Here is a 27,885-nt window from a genome sequence, read left to right on the forward strand (position 1 = left end):
TATTATTTTGCGTTCTTCTTTTACCAGTAGCCCAGGGCATCAGCTTTATCAGGACGCAATGGGTGTTGTACACTGCTTTGGTAATCCGTCATTATTCATTACTTTCACCTACAACCTTAAATGGGATGATATTATACATTAATTATTATTTCTTCTGCAGACGACTGCCCAGATTTATCGCTTTTTCCATCAAAAATTAAAATGTTATAAAGGATTTGCTCTTAATTTTACCAGACGCATAAAATAATAATTAATCCTCATCATTTTTTTAAAAAATTACCTAAATGCAAGAAAAACACATTTCTTAAAAAATATATAAATAAATTGCATATAAGTTTCATTAGTATTGAATGGCATTTTTTAAATAGATAGCATTTTTTTGTACTTAATATAAAGATACAGATATCCCTTATCAAATTTTTTGATAAAAGGAGTTAACCCACTAATTGGTAAATCCGAGATTTCCCCTTATGTGATGATAAATTATTTAGAAATTTAACTATCTCCGGGTTTGGGAAAAGTTTTGAAAATTAATATAGGTTGGACTAGGCTTGGGAAATATTCCTCAAGATTAATATTTGCTTGCACCTGACTTGGGAATATCTTTTACAAATTATTATGGGTCGGGCTAGGAAAAAATTTTAAAAATTATTATGGGTTGAGCTAGGCTTGAGAAATTTTTTTTTTAAAAATTATAAGGTCTTGGACGCTTGGAAATTTTTTCCAAATATTATGAGCTTGGACCTGGCTTGAAATTTTTTAATGTTAAATGTTAGTCTTATGTAATCAGTAATTTATTTACAAAGAATTTTGGTATTGGGTACAAGCTCATTTAAATATATTTTGACTCATATAATAGCTTCCACTCTTAGTCCTAATGGGTTGGACTCAATGACATTGCTTGGACTTGACCTAAATGAAGGGGGGGGGGAGGGGGTTTAAAAATAATATAAATTGGATATGATTTTTAAATAAAAGGTAACATCTTTCTTAAAAAAAACGAATAAAATTCTCATTCTCCGTCATTTTTGACGGGCTATCTACTAGTTTTAATTAATATTAGAATAACACCTTATTTTATTATTTCAATTATAATCATTATATTTTTTAAATTTCAATATATGTTTTGTGTATATGTTTTGTGAATATGTTTTGTGTATATGTTTTAGAATTTTTCTTATAAAAATAATAAATATATGATTTAAATATAATACGATATAAAACTATCAAAAATTACTTTGACGGAATTTAGCTAATACCCCTGCCTTCCATTAATCTTTTAGTTTTATTAATGAAATTTCGTACTTTATTAAAGAAAGTTATATTTCGAATTTAATCAAGTTATTTAAAATAAATAGGCTGCACGAGTTTCAATTGCATTGAAATATCGTAGTATACGTTAGTCTTTTATTTAAATATTTCTCAATCAATTATAACGCAAACATAAACTCAAAAATACCTACATATAATTAATAAAATATATACCGAATCGGCCCTCTGGAGTAATAAAACCTGTTGATGGAGCACCAAGTTAATTTTATCTTTATTCGATCATACGATTTAACAGTCAGCTTTGATCTGCTAACACATTCCGAGGTACAATTTATCACCCTCTCATTTAAAAAAAAAGGATTATGATACTGCTGATTAGTGCTAGGTATAACCTACACTTGTTAACCGATTCCGTAATATAATGCACTAAAAAATTAATAAATTCATCCAAAATTCAGCATTGAAAGCTGACGTTCTTTCACATCTAGAACCTCGAGACACTTCTTCTATAAATAACGGGGCCTGATGAACATGCTTTAGTTTGGGAAACCCGTGTACTAGGATTTTATCTGTATCAACATTTTTATAGTTTATAAATTTCTGAGAAATTACTCAAAATATGCATTTTTATTTAACAACAATGTATTCGTGTACTCGTTGTGGTTTCAGACCTGCTCATTAATAATAGTTAAAATTATTAAAACTTAGCATCCAAAGCCCTAAAACAATTTCGAGGGTATTTTATGATCAAATAGAGAAAGAGCTTTACAATCATACATCTTCATTTTTAATTATTTAAAGATTCCTGACCATCACCCGAGAATAATGACTAAATATTCTTAATTATTTATTATATTTTATATATAATTTCCCTTATGCTCTTGAAAACAATTTAAAACATCATTATGCTTATTTTAAATCTAATGATTTGTATAAGTTTAAGAAATCTAATACCTTATTATCATAACTATAAAATTATTCGATAATCGTGATATTTCAATCTTTCTTCTTTTATCATATCAAGAATGTTACCCCTAGTTATAGTGCAATATATTCACAACCACCATAAGCTTAGCCAGATACTTGCTAAGGCTAAAGGTGAAATAATATTAGGTTTTCCTATAAACAAATTTAGGTGACATATAGTGTATATAATCTTTTCAAGGAGGGAACGGGGGGGGGGGGGTGATGATATGTATTTTGTCGGCTTAAAATCATATTATAACAAGAACAGGCAAATTTTCTAAACGTGGAAACGTCCGCCCATTTCTCTCTACGCGCATGGCAGCGATGCCCAGTTGAAGCTTCAAACTTTTTGACGGACTTCTGTCGTAAAGTAAGCATTGCCTAAAAACATGATCAGCCGAAGATTTTTATTAATAGATTAAAAACCACCGAATAATTCGGTATTGATTAAATAACATCTGTAATTAACAAAATGAATCCATAACATTGATAATTATAATTTACGAGCCCCCTGCGGTTTTGACACTATCTAACGCCATAAATTTGCTACTGTTTCCTTAACCATTGTAAAATATAGATTTTTAATAGATTTATAATTATTTATTATTTAAAAATAGAATAAATTTTATGCTAGATATGCTACTTCTTTCACTTCAGCATTTTAAGAATATAATCTTCTGATCATCAATACATTTTATTTTAAAAAATTGTAATCGCTATAATGGTCCTAGTAGTGTAGTTAAACGGCTCATTTTGAGCCGATTTTTAAATACAGCTAACTCAATATTTTATCCAGAAAATATTACCTAAGTCTGAAGATTCTGCTCATAGAGGGAACAAAGGTCTAGACATATATTATCGAAATCTCGAGGTTTAGGCAATATTTTTCTGGCTAAAATATTGAGTTAGCCGTTTTTAAAAATCGGCTCAAAACGAGCCGTTTAACAACACTAAGTCACGAATTCAGTATACGAATTTCGTCTTAATGTTAATAAGCGGGTTAATGATGCTTACTACCAAGTGAATGTATAGAAATATTCTAAATACCAACCTAATTTGCTAAATACCGACCAAAATTTATTAAAATGTAATAATATCCTTATTATTTAATATTTATTATAACGGAATCACGTGGTCGAATCCGGCCTCCTATATGTCATTCCCCCAAGGATGGAACCAATGACATATAATAATACCTAGACTGACGATTTATTCATTAAAATGCATTTTAAGCGTCGTTAAAAGCAAATCAGCTGGACCCGCCATTTTGGTAACCTTTATAATAATTATTTTCATGTTAAAAACTAATATTAAATTGATAACTTACTTTCTTATTATCTCGATGATCAGGATATTCTTTAATAAAGTTTGCAAAATTAGGCTCTCGTTTAAAATTTTAATATTTATGACAGTAACCAAGATGGCGTCTCTAGCTGATTTGTATTGATGTACACTTTTAATGAATGAATTGTCAGTCTTGGTATTATTATGTGTCATTGGATGGAACCACCAAGTTAGATTAAGAAAAAAAACATGACCATTCTCGGGATTCGAACCCATGACTATGGGATAAGTAAGCCAAGTTCTTGCCGACTAGAAGGTTTTGAAAAATCGGTAGTGCCTATCCAAATGAAAAATAAAAAAAACACAAATTTGATAGGTAGTACCTTAAGGTAGTAAGCATCATTAACCTAATAAGCGCATGAGTGAACAAGTTGCATAACTAAAATTAGTTAACTAATTTTCGACAACTGAATTTCTGAAATCATATGTTATTCGTTATAATATTTTAAATGAACAACAAATGAGTTTTATATCCGTAAATTTCGTTTTAAAAATGCTTGAATATATGAACAAATTAGAATTTCACTAAATTCGTAACTAATTTAGTGTAGCAAAGACGAATTATTATCATATCGGGGAAATTTTTTTAAATATTTTATTTTTTTAAGAAAAAATAACTATTTTAAAACTGCATATTTACAATTATAATATAAATAAAACATTAACGAGAAAGTAGAATTACTATAATAAAAGTTTACACAATTTGATATTAAATTTAAAAAGAAAGAAAGAGAGAATTTAAAAAAAAAATGTATTAACATTATTTTGTTTTATAATTGTTATTAACCCAAAACATTATATAAAATTTAATACTAAAAAAACAAAATAAATTGTACACGAAATTTATGATAAATATTACAGAGAAGGCCTAGGGGGTGATTTTCCTTTCTTCTTATCTCTAGAAGCTGGCATAGCCGGTAGGGAAAATTTTCTTTTATGTTTGGGACTCAGTGCCAACAAATCTTTTAAATGCTGCTTTTCTTCCTTAGGATCCTGAGTTCCGCTGGCAAATTTTGGAAAGTCCTTCCCAATTTTCGCTGAATCATTTTTACTCGTATTATCCAGATATTTTGGGTCTTTCTCAACTGGGGGCAAATCTTTTTTAAACATGTTATCTTGATTCTTTGGGTCTTTCTCAACTTTACCTGAATCGTTTACAATCTTATCCAGATCCTTGATGACCTGCTCAATGTTTTGAGTTTTAAGGTGGTCGGATTTCTTGAGATCGGGCCCTAAAATTTTTTTGTTGCTACCTATCCTCGCCAACATATTAATTGGAGACGATGGGGGAGTTATTGAGGTAGGAGGGGTGGTAGAGAGTATTCCTTCTCCTTTATGAGATTCGATATCTGAAACCTTGGGAGATTCGATGTTGGTAAGCTTGGGAGATTCGTTGCTGGTAAGCTTACTTTGAGCCTTTAATAGAAAATAAAATGTGTACAATCATCAATGGGTTGAAATAGTGTGTTATATTGATGAAATTACGATTAATTATATAAACTCGAATATAATATAAAAATACGCCATTTCTCGCTCGGGGAAAAAAAAAGAGATTTCGGCCACTGTGCTGTATTTCCTCGCATATAATTTTAGGGTTAATTTTTTTTTTAAAAACGTTGTGAATTCAAAAATTCTTCAAAATATTTGGATATACAAATTATTAGATAGGGATATAGCTTTTTAATCTCAAAAAATGACCTTTTTCAAGCATAAAATTTCTTTTTATCGATTAATTTAGCCTTGAAAAAGTATACTATGTGTGACTAGCTTTATATATATTTAATTTACCAAAAATATATCGCTATCAACATCCATACCCTTTGTGAGGGCCTTTTTATCCACTAGCTTATGTTCTTCGGGTAAGGGAGGTGGTAACTAAAATAAATGAAATATATATACATATAAAATTGCCTATTGATAATGATAGGCTTCCAAAGAGAAGAAGAGAAGAGAAGAGAAGAGAAGAGAGAGAGAGAGAGAGAGAAGAGAAGAGAAGAGAGAAGAAAGAAAGAAAGAAAGAAAGAAAGAATATTGACCAAACATAAAATTTGGAATCTATGGGTAGGGTTATGAAATGCATGGGTATTCGAAATTTATCAATTAAATTATTTACTGAGGGCTTTTTTAAATTTAAAAAACACTGATTTTACTGAAAATGGAGAACATATAAAGCAGCTGTTTCAACCAAGAAAGTGGGAGGAGGGGGAGGGGGGGGGGTGGCTAACATTTTTTAAAGTTCCTGGGAGGAGGGGCAGGGGGGATTTGTTATTTATCATATTAAATTTACTATTAATTTAACACCTTGATATTTGAAATATAATTTATATTATATTTATAGCAATTTGCAGTTAATCTGCTTGGTGATTTCCATAGGCCTAGTCAGGATTTTGCTGGGAAGGGGGTTGGACATTATCAATTTTATGGAGATAATTCAACATATTGCGGGCTTTAGGTTATATTACATTTTTAAAAAAAAAATTAATTTTTTCGCCTAAATATAAATTCTGTTTTTCTAAACAATTATGAAATTATAAAAAGGCATTAATTTTAAAAAAATTACAAACTTATTTTTTTTTTTACTTTATTTTTGTTTACAATTATAGTGGTGTCTATATCGTATACATTTTTGGCTGAGTAAGTTGGTGTTGTTAAACGGCTCGTTTTGAGCCGATTTTTAAAAACCACTAACTCAATATTCCATCCAGAATAATATTACGCAAGCCTGAAGATTTTTCCTGTAGAAAGAACAAACGCTTGGACATCTAATGGCGAAATGGCGTGGCTTAGGCGATATTTTCCTTGCTAAAATATTGAGTTAGCCGTTTTTGAAAATCGTATCTAAACGAGTCGTTTGTTAAACAACACTAGGGTAAGTAGTGCGTAGGAAGGGAGATGGGTTATCAGCTTATTATTATACACGAGAACAAGCAAATTTCAGAGGAGACAGAAAATTTCCCCTTACCACCCCTCCCCCCCTGGGCTGCGCCTATCCTATGATGATCTTAATTATGTGCCACGATATTTTTGTAATATATTTATATTTTTTTTCTTCATTTTTCTTATGATTTATTTTAAATTTAAATTTAAATTTTATTAATTATAATTTTGAATATATTTAATATTTACAGTGTTGTGATGATTTGATGAAACATATTGACGATTATCATAAAAACCAATCCATATAAAAATAATTAAAATATAGGCAAAGCATTATTGAAAATTCTTTTATTCCTCCTTGTGTTATTTGGATAGGTTTTAAAGGTCATTAAAACATCAAAACACTGTAGTAAGAAATAAAATTTATCCATTGATATGTATATATAAATTAATCACTCATAGTCGTTCTTATTTATAGTGATATAATAGACCTTATAATTATATTATATTTTAGTTTTCAAATTTTAATTTTCATTTACAGTTATATAATAAATATAATTTACAATATATTCTCTGTTATGTTAAATAAAGTAGATATTATGCTATCATCTTGTACATGTATATAGTGGTGTTTTAAACATCTTATTTAGAAGATTTTTAATAATATGGGCTAAATCAAGATTTTCTCCAAACTTATAGAAGTCTCAATGTTTAGCCAAAAGAGGACCAACTTTTATGCTATGTTTTAGCCAAATCTCAAGAGTTAGTTAATGTTTGTCTGAATTTTGCCGTTTTTTGAAATAACCTTGGATGAGGTTTCTAACTACACTACGTATTAGTAAATAATGATTTTGAAATTTTGCTTTTAGTAGTGTTGAATATTTCAAAGAAAATTAATTTTAGAAACAGGTGAAGAGGGTGGGGTTAAAAATCGAGGGAGATAGAAGGGGGAAGGGGGTTAACAATGTTAAGAGAGTATAATTTTAGGATGAGGGGTGAGGGGGGTTATGATAAATTTTTTTCAAGGAGAGTACAATCGTCAGTGATTTAGGGGGAATGTAGAAGCCGTTGATATAGAATACCTACCCTGCGAATATCAGGCAATTTAATATTATATTAATTATATTAATATTTGTATAGATTTTTAAAATGTTAATGGGGAAAATTGTCTAAAGTTTATAGGGTATGTAGTTCAGGTATAATAAAATTTTTTTATAAATTTAAAAATCGTATTCTCGATACATGATTATCAATTTGGAGATTGCGACATTTTCCATCGATTCCGAAACCCCATATGATATTACATACCTTAATTTATTATGTATATTCTCTTCTCACAAAAACAAGAGTGATATATATATTTAAATTATCAGATGATATTTAACCTGCAAGACTCTTTTATCATCGTTCTTAATCAAGCTGATATTAGCCGGTGCCGTATACCTTCTCGGGGCTTGGATGGATACCTTGTAGGATTGCCTATGTCCACATGGATCAGTTACTCTCCGTGTGGGTGAAATGTGTATTTTATTGTCGAGGAAAGAACATTTTCCTATGTGCTTAGGTGCACTTGTTGTATCTTGGACCATTCCTGTTTGAGAATCCGAACTTTGAATAGATTCTTTTTTGTCATATTTGGCGGAGTCTCGTTTGAAGGTATATAGGCTATATTCGGGTTCCCTCTAATTATAGAGAGAATATAATATATTTTAAATAATTGCACATTCAAACGAAATTTATTCTTTTTCTTTCTTTCTTTCTTTCTTTCTTTCTTTCTTTCTTTCTTTCTTTCTTTCTTTCTTTCTTTCTTTCTTTCTTTCTTTCTTTCTTTCTTTCTTTCTTTCTTTCTTTCTTTCTTTTAAGCAATTGAAAAGAGATACAATTTTTTGAGCCCTTCTCACAATTCTCAACTAAAACTTCAATGAGGTTGGAGCACCTTGCTATAAACTCTTTTAAGAAAGATACAGCTGGAAAACTAGATTGTATATGGCCAATCTATCTCCAAAATCTTATTAAGCCACCCATCTCATCCACTAAATCATTATTAATCAATGACAATATTCATTAACAAAATGCTCAATAGTGAGTTCCCTTAGAATATAGATGACTTGCTGGTTCTGAATTTTCTAGTTTTCTTTATTATTGGTTATTTCTATTATTCTCAAATGTGTTTGAAACGATAAAGGATTTTAAGATATGAATAATTTTTTGAACGTTTAAATGACATGAAGGATCAACCATTCATTTGCAGTCGATGTTTCAATTAAAAAATGATAGATTCAATACGCATAAAAATTTTATTTAAAAACAAAGAACGAATTCTGTTAATTTGTAAATCTTATTTTTTTTGTATGGTTTGACTAATAAAAAAAATAATATTTTCTGCTTCCCTAATAATAAACTAGACGTTTCGTTATTAACTTAATGAATATAAATACAATGATTATATCACTCTGAGGCCTAACAAGGTGGAAACGATGACACCACACCAGTTTTATATTCAAATTTTTCGTATTAAATAAAAAAGGTTGGTGAAGTTCTCCCGATAGCTTTAGGAATTATTTTTCGCAGAATAACAGCAAAATAATAAGTAATCGAGTAAAATATACCCTTAGCGCATTGTTTAAAACCTAACAAAAAGAGGTTGGGGCTAAGCAATATCTTCGTGATTTTTCATAAAGAAGTTCCGATTATTTCATAAATATCAATTGAAAGATTAAAATTTTAATGAGATTTACTACTAATATCATACCTTCTCCCACAACAGTGGAAAAGACTATTCCAATTCGTGGGATTGGTAAATACCAAAGACGTTGTGCGATTATTATTGAATATATATTGAAATAAAGAAAGTATTTTACCGAACATCTATATGCACCTCAGTTAAATCTTAAATACTTAATGTAGTTTGCGAAAACGATTTTAAAATGTAGCTTAGAAAATACTCTTTTTAAAAAAAAATGAAAGTAATTAGTAACTTATGAAAATACATTTTAAAAGTATTCTATCCAACTCTGGTACTAGTGGCGAATCTTTATAAGTTAATTAAAAGTTATTTTTAAAATGCCCATCCCCAATTTTATGATACTATACCATTTCTTATATTTCTCATTTTCGCAGGGCTAATAGCTTACAAAAACTGTCATTCTTTAATTTTTTTATCCATGTCATAATTAATAAGTTGTCAAAAATATATTGATAAAGGCAAAACACATTTAAAAATTTTGACAGTTGACTATATGAAATTGGATAGTCGAAGTATCGGCCATTTTTATTCTCTCAAAAATTAATAACGTCTTGAGCCTAAATGAAAATATTTTTCTTTAAAAAAGAATTGAACTCACATTTCTGATGAGACCGCAAATCATGATGTAACACATGCACAAGCAACCTATAAAGATCAGCGCTAGCAAGAGCAAAAAAACCAAGAACCCGCCTAGTATTAATCCCATGTGACCCTGAAGGAGTTCATCTATCCTCCGATTACTATCCTGCGTTTCCCATCTTTGAATCTTTTGAAGTCGAGTTAGGCTAGAGCATGATCCGTCTTCCTCGTCGCTCGTATCGTTAGTACCGCACGAATTTATGCCGTTACATTTGTGCCTATTCGATATGCATCTAATCCAGATGTTGGGTCAGGATTGATTTTTTTTTTAAATTCAATATTGTGTTAGTCATTATAAGGTTTGGTTTATAACTAGTTAGTAAAGTCAAATAGTATATTTTACTACCCAGTAAAAAAAAAAATTCAGCACCAATAAAAGTATTTCTTCATTATTTATTGATAGTTTTTGATGATACCTAAACATTAATTATAGATCAATGCAAATCAAATATTAAAAAATAGAAGGAAGAATATTTTTTAAAAATATCGAGTTTCCTAGTGGAGTATAATTCAACTACTCTCAGACACCAGGAGGCACTCAGCCTGACAGCTTACATACACTTACTTATTTTGACCCATATATTAAAGTTATTCAATATTTCATTTTTGGGCGTTGTTACTTTCAATTGTTTAGAAAGTCGATGATAGATTGACGGTAAACAAAATTTAGATTTAATGGCATATGGAAAAAAAATAACCCTAAAATTTATCTTTGATTCATATACGTTAAAATATAAAAATCAAAATAGACCCCCTCCATGGAAATTGCTGGCTACGGGCCCTTAACATATGGCACTTAAATTTTCCCCCATAAACCTTATCGTATTATCTTTTAATATCAAACACAAACTAGATATATATATATAATTCTAGAGCCTTTGAAATGAATTGTATCGTTTATAAGTTAAAATTTTTACCCAGATACTTATCTCATATAGATATTATTTAAAGAGCTTTTGAAATTAATTTGGTAGTTTAAGCATTTAAATGGATTTCACCCATATGCCAATCTCATTTTATCATAATTATGCTCAAATTAAAACGAGATAGATTTGGAAATAAATTGTATCGTTTAGCAAATAAACATTTCACCCACCCATATGCCTATCCCATTTTCTTATAATACTCTCAAACGAAAACTTTTATTTAGAAAGATTCTTTAAAAACCTATAATCTAATCATTTCATAATTAATTTTTTAGAAGAAAATATTTGGTTGTAGCCAAAATTTAACAATTAAATAAGCCTTCAGCAAAACTAACTGTACTATTAACGCTAGAGATTTGCAAAAGCAGGCCAGTCCCGTACCCGGTCCGACGGGTCGGATCAATTATTTTTAAAAAAATCGAGTTCGGGCCGGTTCGGGCCTAGGAAAATTGAATGTTGAATCATATATCAAAAAAGGTCATATGACATACATCTTTTATTTTTGGCATGATAAATTTTTTATTTTTTTAAATAATTTCTATATTTAAATAAATTCGGGTTGGGCCGGGCTGGCAAAACATTTATTCAGAAATTTCGGGCCAGAACCGGACTTAATTAGGCCCGATATAGATCACTTAATTAACACAGCACATTGATTATATTTTCACTTATAAACAAAGATTTTTTTTTTTATGGCTTAATCCAAAAAATAAAAATAAAATATTATATACCTTCTCCCATGGGAGAAGGTTTAACATATGTGGCTTAAATATTGATTACTCTCGTAGCAAGAATTTGATTTGGAATGTTTATGATTGTGGATAGATGAGAAAATATTATTTAATTTAACCTGCCATTCCGGCACACAAATTCGTTTTTAATTGGCCAACACTTTCGTTCGTGGAAAAATACGACGGAAATCATGAAACCTTCGAAGGTTCCCACTCCCTTAGTTTCCCATTTCAGTAATAATATATTGCTCGAAGATTTTAAATCTTGAGGTTTAGTATAGCCTTAATTATTTGACAAATATGTATAAATGAATGAATTAATTTATCGTTACCGCATAAGCCAGCTGGAGTTAATAGGGTAGAATTTGAAATATTGGCGCTATTGTAAACCCTGATAGCATCTAAGCATTTTGCGTCTTTCAGAATTGGAGTAGGGCCTTCCACATCGAATTTGTAGTCGAATATCAAAGCAATTTTCATTCCTTAACCGGATATATAAAATCAACTATCTCAATGATGTTTGTATATCCGATCTTAATTATACCTTTCAAGTGAATATTTTTTTTTACTGTCAGAGAACAACCTCCCAAACAATTTCGGTAAGAAACTTTTATTTTTATTTAACTAATAAATAACGATGCGTATATTACATAAATTTAATTTATCTAAAATCGACTCATTTGGAACAAGAATTAATGAGATACAAGTAGTGCCATAAACTAGAAATCTGCAAATCACAACCCGATCCGTATTCAGCTCAAACGGGTTTTGAACCGGGCCGGGTCTATTTTTTAAAAATAATTTTTTTCGGTTCGGGCTGGTCCCAGGCTAGGCAGATAAATTAATTTTATTTTCATTTCCGGTTGGACTTTTCGGGACAAGTAAAATAAAAAAGATTGGAGAAATTTTTTCTAAAAAATTACGGGCCGGACTTGAAACATTAGGCCCGATACAGATCACTACTGTAAATGTAAACCCGTTATCAATATTCGTTACTTTATGAAAAAAGTAGCATTAGTAACTATTCATAAAAAAGTAACGCCCTTATACTCGTTAATTTTAAAAAAAAATATTCAATATAAATACACTGCGCAATAAATTTTAAAAATAAACCTTCTGGCGCTTTGATGATCGTAAGGCAAGTAATATTTTTGAGGTAATACTGATAATAAAAATCGTGCGATAATATCCTGGAACCATCTCTCATAACGATGTTACTGCAAGCGCTTCTAATTTCCGAACTCCTGATACCCCAGGGTTCCAGTGACAAAGTGAGTTCCGGAGGAAATTCCCAACCGATTTGGGTAGGCAGAGCAAAACATCCCATGAGCATAGATAGAACCGGGGCTATATTGTGATGACATAACGTTTTCATGGTTGAATGTGTCTGTTATTTGTTTTTTATTGTTATCTCTGTATGATCTGTCATATGTCAATATAATTTGATGGATGTTTTTTTTTCGAGTAAAAAGAGGCTAGGCGATAGAGGAGTCAGCTTGAGACACCATATGGCAATTTAATAAACATTAAGACAGTTTATTTAAAATATAATATTACCCTATCACATATCTGGACAACCTCATAATGCTCTAATCTGTTAAAGAAGGTTGGTCTCAGAAAACAATTGGAACAAGACAGAGTCTCCTCTTGCTGCATCTTATTATGCCTTTAACCCTCTGAACCAGAGCTGCTATTGGAGAAACAAATGCCATTCAAAAAACAATTTTTTTTTTTTTGTAATGCAATAATATTTTGTGAAATTTTTAAAATGTCACATTTTTGAAATGTCAAGATGGGCTTATCATTAATCTGAAAGGACGCGTATGCCAAGAAGGGTATCATATTTTGTATTAGTCGTAACATCTTGAAACAATATTAACTAGAATAAACTTTTATGATGACGATATATTCTTATTTGTTTACATAGGATTTGGAAGCGGGGGCATTATTTTTGTTCTACCTTTGCAGTTTCTTTCTTTCTTTCTTTCTTTCTTTCTTTATTTCTTTCTTTCTTTCTTCTGACGCAATTTTAAATCACCCATCTTATGTTTTATCTATCCTAAACTGTAATATATACGTACATGATTTTAAATATCTTCGGATATATGAACTACTTTGAATAATATATAAATGCAAGATAACCATTATATATGTCTTTCAGAAGTTTAGAGGTTATCCCCATGGAGTCAGGAAATAAAAAAAATATAATTGTGGGTTAGGAAATTAAGAAGGTAAATCTAGGGTGGGTTCTCTCCAATCTTTCTTCAATAAAAAACGCAATTTACCATAAAATACATTATTCTTATATTTACAGTTCCACAAGACTTATAAGCAAATATTAGGTTTAATTTTTCTTTTATATAGAACCCCCGTGTTTAGATTTAAATAATAGCCACTTCCCTCTCCCCGATAAGTGATGGCCCAATTCCTCCAAATCTTAAAGTGCGTGAGACGGTAAAAATAAAATAATCACGACTGAATTTATAGTAAATGCAAAAAATAGCGCGATAACGTTCTCCGAATATATGCTTAGATATCTAAAATTAATCAATTATATGAGATGTGCAGTGAAATATATTGTCTTAGCACGCGCTGTTTTTGCGCTTACCGTAAATTCAGCCTTCCCCTCAAGGTTGAACCATTCACCGTAACTCACTTAATCCGCTTTTGGAATTCGCTCTAACCCGAGTTTCCCGCTTAAAAATGAGGCGTTTTGCGACAAACTAGCCACTCAACTTCGCTATCGGATCATTATATCGGAATAATTTACTTGGACAAAGAAAGCATTCCTTTTTGTTGTGGGCGAATAAAAATGGATTACTAATAAAACAAATATTTGTTTTGAACAACTATATAGAAGATGGCGTCCGGATGATAAATTTAAAAATAAAATTTTTTTAAATTTAAAACATTAAAAACATTAAAAAACATTTTTAAAAAAACATTAAGATTAAAAACAAAACAAAAAACACAAATTTATGTTAAAAAATAAAAAAAACTTTTAAATTTCTGAAAAAAAGATATAAAAAACCAAAAAAAAAAAAATTTGGAACTCGTTTCATTATATTTTTGTTTTAATACAATTTATCTTTAAAACTTAATGATGATACTATATATATATATATTTATTTTCTATAGAATCATCGTAATTAATTACTATATAATATATAAAACAATGTCATAATCATATAAATCGTATGATCTATGATCGTGATAATCGACGATCAGAGTTGTTAAAAGATACTTTTTAAATGGATCTAGATACAGATACAACGTCTAAAATAATATCTAGATACAGATTATTTAATCAAAAATCTATCTAGATACAGATACCAAATTTTTATATCTAGATACTTGTGTCTAAATCCTTTAACAACTCTGTCGACGATACAAACAAATCACAAAGTAGCGTCTTTAGGAGCGGGTGCAGAGGTTACTCACCAAGCTTCCCGAAAAAAATTGAAAACTCCGTTAAACAATTTCTTTAGATGATGTTTTTCTTCAGTTTTTATTTCATTTTTTTTTCAACTTTTAAAATCATTTTTGTTTTTTTAAATATTTTAATATGTTTTTTTTACCGGAAATGAATTCTAGTTATGTTTAGAAAAACCTGCTAAGTAAATTTTTTAGAAAATTTTTTTACTTGATACTTTTCGAACTATAAAATATATATATTAAAAATATATATTCGTTTATTTATTTTTTCATAGATATTTTATATATATTTTTAAGTAACTCAATAGGTAACGGCAAAAATGTATCTGGAATTTATTTCTGTAGATATAGTGTTGTTATTGTTGTTAAAAAGTCGAGTTCTTACGAATTGCGACTCGAGTCGTACCGTATTTTTAAACGTATCGATTTGAGCTGATTATTTTAAAAGGGTTAACTCAATAAATGGGCCATCTGTTTTTAGTAATTTTAGCCGTTCGGCAACCATTACTGCATCTTTTCGCACTGGGCTTCGTACACCGATGAGTGGGTAAAATATTATCATGTTAAGCATCGAAATTTGGCGAATAGATGTCCAAGCATTTCTGCCAGCTATGAGCAAAATATTTTAGGCTCACATATGATAACTTTGGTTATAAACATCGGGCCGGTTTTTAAAACCGACCCGAATTGTGCTTTTTATCGACTCTAACTCGAAACACCTGTTGTTCCCATTATTTTAGATTTGTTTCGGGAATATATGTCGCATAAATCCAGGCAAAAATTTACCTGAAAATATAGATTTCGTTTCAAATAATTTAAAAATTTATAAAATTTAAAATTTAAAAAAATCGATAATAAAAAATAAATGTATATATATCATATCATAATGATTATAAAGCGTGTAAAAAAATAATATAAAATATATATATATTAATAAACAATACAAAATATAAGGTATATTCAATAGTATAATAATATACAACGCCAGGGAAAAATTATTAAATTTTAAATAATATAATTTGTAACAATTTAGTTGCTAAACATGCAGGCTAAAAAAAATAGAAAAAATCGATAATCGTTTTTCATTATTTTTTTTTTTAAAAAAGGAAATAATTATCTTTTATTCTTTAAAAAAAAAGGACATAAAATTTTGATTTTATTTAAAAATTATTTTTCGGCTAAAAAATTTGACAAATTTTAAAAAATATAAAATAAATGGAATGGGGCTTTTCTAGATAAAATTCTAAAATAAATCTGAAAAAATATTCGTTTTGAAAAATGAAAAAATAAATCAAAAAAAGGTAAGCTCATTTTTTTGTTAATTTTATATATTCTTTGTTTTGGTAGAATATTAGAAAGATATTTTTTTTTCAAACATGTGGATTAACTTAATAAAAGATTGTTTGGTATACTTGCATACAATGCTGTAAAGTTACTTAATGTCGTTAATGTCCACGTTTTTTTTAGTATCACGATACTCTCAAAAGTAACTTTTAGAGCTTAGACTTGTAATTGAACGAGGCAGTTAAATGGTTATATATTTTTCGTTTTTTAAAATAACCTTTGAAGAAAATTTCCAAATATAAGTTACATTTTTTAAGCTTTATTTGAATTTAAGATTCTATGCTAAAATTTTTAAAAAAAAATGAAACTTTTTAAAAAATGTCGGATGAAAACGTCGCTTTTTGAGATCGTTAAAACTCAAAAACACGTCAATCATTTTTTTTAAAAAAAATGAAATTTCGTATTTTATTAAAGAATTTGAAACTTATTATCCTTGAAATAAAATATGCTGTTGTACTATAGCCGGACACCCCCCTTTCCTCGAAAACTTTTCCCTAATCCATAAATTATAAAATAAAATATTTAGATTATCATACAAACAAGGTAAATATGATGATTAATAAACCATTTTTTATTAACACCCAGCAAAAATCAGGTGATTATTTTGAAAATTAAAAATATTAGAAATATAATATTGGAGGTTTGTGAGAGGGGTTGGTGGAGGTTAAGGTGGTACGTGCTTATGGGGTGAAGTTTATGTGGTGAAGGTTATGGGGTAGCAATCGTTTTAAGATATTAGGTAAGATAACAATACAATATAGAAACGGATATGTATATGCAAGAAATGAAATAAATGATATGTGCGTTTTCCAAAACCAGCGCAAGGTTCAAAAGAACTAAGATAGTTTGGCCACTAAGAAATTCACTGAATCAGATTACGGAAGAAGTTGATCTCAGACTAAGGGGTAGACTTACTACACAGATACAAAATAGCAATAACAATGTCTTGCATTTCTTATTGAAATTTAAAAGAAGAATAAAGAAGCAAATAGACATGGTTAGACTTGAAGAATCAGGATTATGCTCACAAGATTCCACAAATTTTAATCGAAACCATTTCCCTAGCATTTCTTCAAAGAATGATGAACTCCTAGAACGGTGCAATAGCCATCGGCAATTAATATTAGCCAAATGGAATAGATCTAGCAGGTTTAATATATATTTTTTTTCGAATAAAAAGGATGTTGTAATCGGGGTTAATAAGTGTAACAGGTTTTATGGCAAATTTGTCTTAAATTTATAGCATATGGAATACATTGAGCCCTTCCTGGAAAACATTTCCAGCAAAATCAGTTTTTTCAAACTTCAAAACTAATTCCAGTAGATGTAGAGTAGAATAAGTTAATTGTAAAAAATTGATTCCCCAGGAAAATTGACCTGAAAAAAAATACGGGGCCCTGGAAAATTAGGCTGGAAGGGGGGGGGGCTTAGAGATAAAATACAAACCTTGGGTTGGGTCAAAAATAATTCTTTCAAGGGGATGGCTTGATAATAAAAAAAATATATAGTATCCGAGTGGAGTTATTCTTGCTGGCCCAGGTTTTAATATTAGTTATAAAAAAAATATTGCGATAAATTCAATATACAATGACTATATATAGTCACGTGATTTTTTTTAAAAAAAAGACATAGGTTGAGTCCTAGTTGTAATTTTAAAACTTCTTTCTATTTAGTCCAAGCTAAAAAGATTTTGGTTTGTCTTAAGTTTGCACATTTTGGCCAAGTCCAAAATATTTTATTTTAAAAAAAAAAATCGAATTGTTTCAAAACTTTCAGTAGTTTTAAAATTTTTAAATGAAATTTGTATGTATTTTAAAATTTTGAAATTTTTATAATTTTTCTGGACATGTTTTTAAATTTCAAACGTTTTACGAATCGTTATTTTTTGTTATTTTAGGCATAGCCAAAATATTACGTGTTTGCTGAGGGGCACCATTGGCGCAACCCGGCCTTTTTACGGCTTGGCCCTAGTTTTATATATTCAGGCCCTACCCAGATTTTTACGATTTAAAGTATTTGGTTTTAAAATATACTGCCCGGCTCGGGTATTTTTTTTAAAAAATAACCTTTTTAGTTTGGCCAGGCCTGTAGGATCTCTGATATATATGTTACTCGGTATATACAAATAATAAAACAAAAACGCGCATTCTTTTATCTAAATCCCCAAATAGCCTCTTTCTTTTATAGGATGCTAAATAGACATGACTGTTTAGAAATAAGATGAGCCAGAACCAAGGCTACATTGTTTCAAAAACCTCTATATCAAACCATATCCCATAACACAAAACAAACCATAATTTCATAATAATAAGACTCAAATTTATTTATTAAAAACATCAACAACAATCTCTATACATTAACACAAAAAAATATACCAAAATTTAATATAATTATTATCCATTTCTTCATCTCCCAAAGGTTCACAGCTCAAGCCATCCTTTCATAATAATAAGAATACATATCAAATTTCTTTATTAAAAAACACCAACAACAATATCTATACATTATCAAAAAAATTACAAATCATAAATATCTAATTATCTAATTCTTCATGTCCCAAAGGTCCATTATTAGTTCCTCGCTGACATCTTCTCGAATTAATCCAAACTCTTCATCCCAAAATGGATAACAAAAGAATCCTTTCCCATCAACCCATCATGTGTTCATCACCTCCTCTTTTTCCCCCAAGGAAAACTTAAATCCCCTGTCAGAAAATAACTGACATTTGATGTATTATATTAAATTTATTTCTTCTTTTTTTCAACAGCTACAACACATTGCTTTTCATTTTATTTCTTAACTGGATAGGAAAAGGATATTATGTGAATAAAGCCATATAACGAGTCAAATAAAATATTTCTTTCTTCTTGTCACGGTTGTCGTTTCCTATTCTTCTTAACTTATTAATATTTAAAATAATTAAGGCTTTTGTGATAAATTTTTTTTTTGAAAATGGAGGGGGGGGGGGGGGAGCGGGCTGAGAAATTTTCGGGGCGTCCAAATTTTCCCGGAAGTTGATTTATTGGGAGAACGTCAATCTTCCGTCGTCACGTTTCCCAATGTCAATTAACCCTATAAATAACAGAAAACAATTTTATCGCTGAACTAACTATGCCACAATTTTATATATTATTATTTCTCAGAGACCTGCAGGTAATTTTTTTAAATATCCGGGCCTGGCCGTATATTTTAAAACCAAATATTTGAAATCGTCATTATCAGCTATAAATATCATAAAATATATTTTTCGAAAATCCAGGCCTGGCCTGATAATTTTTTTTTTAAAAAAACCGGGCCGGGCCCTGCGGAAAAATTTTTAAAATCCGGGCCGGGCCGTAAAAATGGTACCTCAGCAGGTCTCTGTTATTTCTTATAAAGTTTAGTACCGAGTCTAGTGATCTGCATCGAGCCTAATTTTTCAAGGCCCGACCCGAATAATTTTTTGAAAAATTTTACCCTACCCGACCCCAAATAAAATTTTCTTTTATTTGTCCCGAAAAGCCCGACCGGAAATAAAAATAAAATGTTATTGGTTCCCGGCCGCCTGACCTAGAATTTATTATTAAATATAGGAAAATAAAATATTAGCGCCTTGTTTCTTGTAAGAGATATCAAAATTGTCAATTTGTTTTTACAAAATTTAATTTATATCTTATTTAAAAATCTAAGCCCGACCGGGCCCGAACCGGATTTTTTTTAGGAAAAATAGGCCCGGCCCGAAACCCGTTCATGCCGGGTAGGGCCGGACCGTAATTTGGAGATCTCTAACCGATACTATGGATATAACTTTTAACTTTTATTCCCATTTAAAACGCGACAAGTTTCGAAGCTAACTTTGACTCCTTCAAAAAGATGTTTATACTCTCACTCGATCAAACCATCGAATACATGGATACGCTGGATAATACGTACTCTAGATGCATATCTAAATTGATCAAAATGGAGAAAGTGGTCAAAATGACTTACTCCAAAAAAATGGTGAAATTTTTTTTCCCGCTCATATTATCAATCTTCTCTTCTCTTCTCTTCTCCTCTTGCCACCATATGATTTATTATCACATTTGTTTGGAAAGATAAATAAATCTTCTTTTTTTTGTGACTCCTCGGGGAGAAAAGAAAGAAAAAGAGAAGGATTGCAAAACTTTGATTGATTAAAAAATATATATATATTATATCGCATATCGATTTCTGCTTACAAAAAAAACTGTATACAATTTCAATTTTCTTTTTTTGGATGATATTTTTCTTAAAATTTGTTTTTCGTTTTATAATTTAAAATGGCCTGGGTTATAGAACTCACGGAATCATAGTTTTAATATGTAATATTCATTTGTTTTAGATTAGTGTAGTTAAAATTTCCTAACTTTTACCATCTCTATGGTGACTTAATCAATCTTTTAGCCTAAAAAAAATTGAATTAAGCCTCTCAGTTGAGTCTCAACTTGAGGATCGATTCGAAAATTTTTTGGATGAATACGTGACTACTCTGTTAGGTAGTTAAACAACACTAGTTTTAGATTATATTTTAAAATTTTTCAATATTTCATTTCATAAAAAACATGATAAGCAAAACAGGTCTTTCCAGCGGAACAACAAATCTCGCGACGAGGATAATAAATATGACGCACCTCACCAGAACGGGATCGGAATAGCTCCGAGCAAACTATCAAATTATTTATCTTCAAAGAAGATCAATATTAAAGGAGCACTTCGAAGCGAATCCCGCCTGAAGGAAAGATCCGAACATGATTCCTCATATCTGTTCGATGGCAAAATAAAGGAAAAGCGACATAAATTTAGAAATATTCCACCGTCTCATTATTACGAATCTCAATTTAATAAGAACTTGCCTCGAAATAAAGATAAAGAATATGGCCATTCAACCCCAAAACGCGTATGAATTTGCTTCCTTTTTTTTTTATTGAATTGATCATTAAGCTGCACATTTTTATTGTTTTTGGGGTACGAGATGATATTTAAAAGTTTAGGGGAGACCGGGGCTGAACGGAACTGATTTAGATGATAATATTTTGCCATTATTTTTAAAAATCGCATCGACAAAATTAAGTGCTTATAAGAAGTTATTTCCAACTTGAATTTAAACAATTTAGTCATAATATATACCTAGCAACAATGTTTAATCGAAAGCAAAACAGAGATGGACATAAGAAAATTTGGAAAAAGCTATCAATATTTACACTTAATTTTATTCAATCATGCATTTAAAAAAAATAATATATATATATTAATTCAAATTTGAATTGGATAATAATATTATATGATTAAAGAGAATGTCAATGGATTCACAGAGGAAAATCGTAAAATCTGACAAGGTTACTTTGCAGGATCTCGAATCGACATTTAATAACAATCGTTACACCTTAAAGTTTAAATATTTAATATTTAACATTAAATTTTTAATTATTTTTTTTAACAATTGAATTTATTAATAAATAATAAATTCTATTTAAACAAATATAAACACAATAGGTAATAAATATATCACAAATTCACAAAAACTTTTATTTATGGTAATTTGTTATTTATTTTTATATTATCTTTTACATAAGATCTTTCTTTTTCTTATTTCAATTCAATAATAATTTTTGTAATTTAGCAGGTCACAATTTTTTTTTATTAATATTTATTTATTTAAACAAAAATAATAATGAAATTTTAAAGGAATAAGCTAGATCAAGATACATTTCTCCCTGATTCGACGCACAAGGCCTTCAAAAAAAGTAACGAAAATTATTCTCGCGATACTCTCGATTCGTACGATAAAATATCATCGAAGATCAACAATTTAAGCCAACTTTTGGATGAGTGTAATGATTCGGAATTCGACAAAATCGGCGATATTCGAAATAACATTCCCAAATTTACTAATGATCAAATTTCCCGAAATTATACGTTGTACTTCGATTCTCTGACTAATCGGCAAAAGGGAAGAGGCCTAAAATTGCTGAAAGAAGGGGAAGAAGTCGAAACAGAGGACGTACAGGGGAGCGATTACAATCTATTTTCTTTTAAAGATCGCGGGAGACCTAAACACAAACGCGATCGAATTCCATTTAGGGATTACGTTAAAAAGGAAAATCTAGGCATGATGACATCGTCTCGAATAACGCAACATTTTAAAACCAATGGTTACCAATTGAACAATAAGGACGAAAACCCTAAAATCAAAGCTTTAACTATCTCGACAGCTCCATCCATATCCATTCCTCCTTCCCAGGTAACGCGGCTAAAAAATGGTAAGAAAAACGATGAAAAAATTCTATCAGAGGCCAAGGATAAATACAAAATTTATTCCGATATCCCCACGACAAAGCTAGAATCAAAAGGAAGCTTACACGTGGACGAAAACACGGACAACGACGATATACCTTCACTCCCAGGGGAAGAGGTACCTAAAACAGTCATTGCACAAAGAAACGGGTCTAAAACTGAAATTAAATCAGATCCATCCTCCTTATCCATATCAAGTTCTTCCAAGTCTACAATATTTAAATCGACTAAAAAATCTCACGAAGGTATCTTGAGCCGTAATTCGTCGAGCAGCAAATCTACCATCAGGGATCCCAAAAAAAGTCAGCTGCTCAACACTCCGAGCAAGATTCCTACTTACAAAAGGTCTGGCCATAGTTATTCATCATCACCATCCAGTAGTAGTGGTGAAATCAAGTCTCCAACCGTGAAGAAGTCTCCCAATAAAAATATTACTACTTCTCCTCGTCGCAAAAAATCCTCAAAACAACGCGACTTCGATTCAAATTCAAATTCTACCTCCAAATCTTCAGACACCTCGACTTTGCCTTCACCTATTTCGGAAGCGGAACAGCGCGTTAGCAAAAGTTAGTTCATAATCTATAAACGTTTTAGAATAAAAAATCACAAATAAAAACCCAAATTAATTTAAAAAATTTTTTTTTTTTAAATCCAAAGTCGTGTTTTGATTATCATTCCACCCCCCCCCCCCCCCCCAAAAAAAAAATTTACGCCAAATAATTGATTTTTTAATATTTTAATTTTAATTGAAGTAACTTATTTCAATGTAAAAGGGTGTGTCTAGTGTTGTTAAAAAAAGCAAAAATATGATCGATTTTTAAAAACGGTCCAATTCAGAGACCTTCATGGGCCGGGTATGGGCCAAATATTATATTTCCTAGCGGCCTAAGCCGGGCCAATGGGCTTGGGCTGGGTTTGGGCCTAAAATTCTTAAATTTAAATTTAGATTATTTAAAAAACAGTTGCTAATTTAAAGAAATATTGCCTTTTTTTTTCTTCTAATAATAGTAAATTTCAGTATTGTAAACAAAATGATTGCCTAAAATATTGTTTATTTTCATTAAATAATAATAAAAAAAAATTAAATTTTTTAGATATGGGCTTGGAGCCGGGTTTGGGAATTTTTTTTGATACTTATCATGGGCTTGGGCCGAGCTTAGGATTATTTTTAACATTATTAAAAAAAAAAATTACAGCGGGCCTGGGCCGCTTGGTCAAAAAAGACCATGAAAAAAGAGAAATCAAGAAAGAAAGTCTGGTTCAATTACGATTATAACCGAAATAATATTGAGCAAGCCTGGAGATTTTACTCATGGATGGCAGAAAGGTTTGGGGGTTCTACGTCAAATCTTGAGGCTTGCACAATATTATTTTGGCTAAGATGTTAATCGGGCCGTTTTGAAAAATCGACCTAAATGAGGGTTTTTAACAACACTAGGTGTGCCAAAAAGTCAAAAAAAATTTTTAAAAAAAAAATAATTCGCGTTTATACGATATACGGAGGCACGTACAGACTCGATTTCGTCAATAATAAATTAATTTTTAAATAATTTAGTTTTTAATAATTCCATAAACATTTAAAAGTTATATCAAAATTAATTTAATACAAACCACTAGTGTTGTTAAACGGCTCATTTAAAGCCGTTTTTTAAAAACGGCTAACTAGATATTTTAGCCAGAAAAATATTGCCTTAGCCTCGAGATTTCGCTAATAGATGTCCAAGCCTTTGCGCCATCTTGAACCAAAATCTTCAAGCTTTCATAATATTTTTCTGTATAATAATAAAGATTTACCTTGAATTCATAGTGGCGCGATTACGATCGCGATTTAACAGCTGATTGATTTTAAATCTGTTAACGAGATCAATTATTCTTTATTAAAATCATTATTCCTTAGATTATTATTAAAGTTTGAATTAAAGATAAAATTAATATTAATAAATAAAAATTGATTTCATAAACAGATTTTAAAAATCAATCAGCTGTAATTAAAGATAAAATTAATATTAATAAATAAAAATTGATCTCATAAACAGATTTTAAAAATCAATCAGCTGTAATTAAAGATAAAATTAATATTAATAAATAAAAATTGATCTCAAAAACAGATTTTAAAAATCAATCAGCTGTAATTAAAGATAAAATTAATATTAATAAATAAAAATTGATCTCAAAAACAGATTTTAAAAATCAATCAGCTGTAATTAAAGATAAAATTAATATTAATAAATAAAAATTGATCTCAAAAACAGATTTTAAAAATCAATCAGCTGTTAAATCGCGATCGCAATCGCGCCACTATGAATTCAAGGTTAGATGGGCTCAAATCGAGCCATTTAACAACACTAGGAAACACTATTGCGATAATTATATAAATTAATTTGTTTTTTGGAGTTTCAAGTTTATTTTTTTTAAAAAAAAACTTAATTTTTTTTGATAAATTTGTTATTAAAGATTAATTATTTTTTTGTTTGTTTACGAACACAAAATATTATTTAAAAAAAAATTGTTAGATGACCCATCTGTTAGCATTAAGGCAAAAGATTCTGATATGGATATAACTTCCACGCCAATATCCAACGATGTAAAAGTAACATCGAAGTCAGAATTCGAAAACGATTCACTGTCACTCAAAAAAGAAAAATCCGAGCTTAATGTTCAAGTTATTAATGGAAATCATGGCAGTGATATTGATAAAGAGACATCCAATCATTCCAATACCTACGAAAGTGACACGTCAGTATATAAAAGGCGCTCAAAGTTGTTAGTCAAAAAAGATGAGGTTATTGAAGATTTTCAAGGTTTGGACATAAATTCCACAAAAATTATCACCCCAAATTCGAATTCTTCTAGCGATTCGGATAAATCTAAGATGCTACGATCATCGGATCATTCATCAACAAATACTAGTCAAAATTCTCAGAGGAAAATTAGGACGTCCAAGTCAACGCTTCAGAATGGAGATAGCGAAAAAACTAGCTTGACGAGTAACGTTATACATAATTCATACGATGACGATAAATTTGATTCTTACGATGAAAATGAAGAGATCAAAGACAATGTTAATGGTGCGGAATCCGTTGGGAAAGATATGATAGGTTCAGTGATATTAAATAAAAATCCGTTTGAGGGCCCTGACAAATCTAGAACCACCGAACAACAAGATCTCTGTCCCGAGAATCTAATGGATAAGGAGGTGTACGAAAATATCAGAAAGTTAAACCAATTAGCCGGAAATCGAATTGAAGGGGAAGTAGAGAAAGAAAAACGTATAATAAAATTAGCTCCAGATAAGGACTCTGATGACGATAGCGATTCTACCATCAGTTCATCGGCGGGTTCTAATGATTCCATCGATTATGATTTATCGGCCCATATGGAGAAAGATTTTAGTTCTGGATCTAACGTAGATAAAAATCTTTCTAAAATTTCTTCGAATGCCGCAACAAATTTAAACGATAATGGTAATAATAATAGTTTTGGCAAGATAAACATGACGCGGAACGGGTTTATATCGAGCATGTTATCTTCCTTAGAAGAAGTCGAAGAAGAACGCGATTCGGATAATTCGAACATCTCGCCTAAACACCTCGATAGTCGTTTCAAAATCCAAGATGATGCAAAATTGGCATCCGTTGACAACTTGCAAATGACGGCATCTAATCCAACGCACCACGCGATATCTCGACAAATCCACGCTCTAAATGATACGGGGGAAGATACAGAAAAATTAAATAATCATGTTACAAAAATAGAGAAAAATGAGAACGCGAGACGAATTCATAAAAATCTTGATCTGGATTCGGATTCCGAAAGTGATTCTTTACCTATGCGACCCACCAACGAGGAGCGCAAAAAAATTGAGAAAAATCTGGATAACGCGTTGTCTTCGACGGATTCATCGCTATCCCTGAAATCTGACAAAAATGTTAATATTTGGTCAGGATCCACAAACAGAACTATAAAATTTAAATAACTATTAGACAAAACATAATTAATTAAAATTTACATTCATATGCGCAAAATCCATGCCGAATAATAATAATAAAAAATATATATTATATATTTGTTAAACTTTATTAACATCTTATTTCTGATTAAATCATGAGTTTGGTGGTTAAAGGAAGCCAAAGAGGGAAATGAAAATGGAAAGAGCAAAATATAATGTCGATGGAACTGATCGGGTAGAGGCGATATAATTAATGAATAAGTAGAAATAGGTGGATAGTTTATGTCCAACGAAAGGTGGACTAAGCGGGACACATCATGAAGATAACGGGTATGGAAATGGTAAATGACACTTGATACTATGGGGTAATAAGAGGGAGGGGGGAGAGGAAATTGGATTAAGCGTCTTAATTCATTTCCAGAAATCCCATTTTTTTTTGCAAAACGATTTCCTAAGCATGTTTCTAGCAAATTTTTTTCTTCTTTCCATAATAAAATATATAAAATAAAAACTTGATAAGGGCCGCATCTGACAACGTCTCAAGGCGTAATTTAATCGTTAACATAATTTAAAATAAATTGCGTTTTTTTAATAACGATTAAATGGTGTTCTCAAAAGTACCATCGACAAATATTGCAGATAGAATTCCTGAAATCCCTATTTCCCAACCTCATAGGATTTTCCATCTTATGTTTATCATTCTTTTCGACAAAATTATTTAATCCGTTTGGGAAATAAATGGATAAAAAAATTGCCGGAAACATGCCTTAGGAAACCGCTTAGATAGATCATAAATTTAACAAGTTGTAAACATTAAGATGATAGATAAAATTAACATTAAGAAGATAGGAAAAAGGTCATTTATAGGTTACGGAGATAACATAATAAATATACCTTTATTATTGGCTTGCTTTTTGCAAATTACGCAGATTACTATCGCGTCACTAGTGTAAATCGCTTTTATAACGAGGTCTTATGCTGGATTTATAGCTTTCAAAAATAAATATAACTAACTATATTATTAAATTAGCATTTGAAAGAACGTAGAATCCAGACTCTTAGTATGAATCAGAGACTTGTAAAATTGAATTTTTTGGACCAATCTCCTTCACGGGTTCGGTTTTAAAATAAGAGAAATGGATCAAGCACAGGTTCGGGTTTAAGAAAAAATAGGTTAGATAGAAGGAATGAAATCGCAAATAAAAATAATATTTGTATTGTTCTCAATTTTAAATTGTTATGAATTAAATTTATTCAGAGAATAGCTATGAAAATTTAATGAATGGTTATTTAATTCTATTTATTATAAGAAAGTAAATGTTACACATTTCCCACATTCAAATCAGGCAAAAAAAAGGATAAAAG

The 27,885-nt window shown here is 30.1% G+C and overlaps 2 protein-coding genes across 4 annotated transcripts; one reads left to right on the forward strand and one right to left on the reverse strand.

The window, feature by feature from the left end:
• Positions 1-26,636, forward strand: LOC135928185 (putative uncharacterized protein DDB_G0277255). 3 transcript variants are annotated; one of them, XM_065464567.1, is made up of 7 exons: positions 1-80; positions 17,256-17,429; positions 20,102-20,258; positions 20,848-21,174; positions 21,569-21,666; positions 21,963-23,137; positions 25,085-26,636. In XM_065464567.1, the coding sequence occupies exons 2-7, from the start codon at positions 17,275-17,277 to the stop codon at positions 26,545-26,547; spliced, it is 3,375 nt and encodes a 1,124-aa protein (XP_065320639.1). In that variant the 5' UTR covers positions 1-80; positions 17,256-17,274; the 3' UTR covers positions 26,548-26,636. The 3 variants fall into 3 exon arrangements, with proteins under 3 accessions (XP_065320639.1, XP_065320637.1, XP_065320638.1); XM_065464565.1 differs by lacking the exon at positions 1-80 and adding an exon at positions 9,823-10,093 and having other exon boundaries at positions 17,253-17,429; XM_065464566.1 differs by lacking the exon at positions 1-80 and adding an exon at positions 16,140-16,237 and having other exon boundaries at positions 17,253-17,429.
• Positions 4,348-14,308, reverse strand: LOC135928187 (uncharacterized). Its single transcript, XM_065464569.1, has 8 exons — positions 14,272-14,308; positions 12,615-12,888; positions 11,834-11,983; positions 11,621-11,783; positions 9,804-10,077; positions 7,845-8,141; positions 5,371-5,457; positions 4,348-4,998 (listed from the first exon to the last, which is right to left on the reverse strand). The coding sequence occupies exons 2-8, from the start codon at positions 12,874-12,876 to the stop codon at positions 4,438-4,440; spliced, it is 1,794 nt and encodes a 597-aa protein (XP_065320641.1). The 5' UTR covers positions 12,877-12,888; positions 14,272-14,308; the 3' UTR covers positions 4,348-4,437.
• Positions 26,637-27,885: the final 1,249 nt, after the last annotated feature.

This window comes from Gordionus sp. m RMFG-2023, chromosome 4, assembly GCF_954871325.1.
Source record: "Gordionus sp. m RMFG-2023 chromosome 4, tfGorSpeb1-WG-v2, whole genome shotgun sequence".
Classification (NCBI taxonomy): Eukaryota; Metazoa; Nematomorpha; class Gordioida; order Chordodea; family Parachordodidae; genus Gordionus; species Gordionus sp. m RMFG-2023.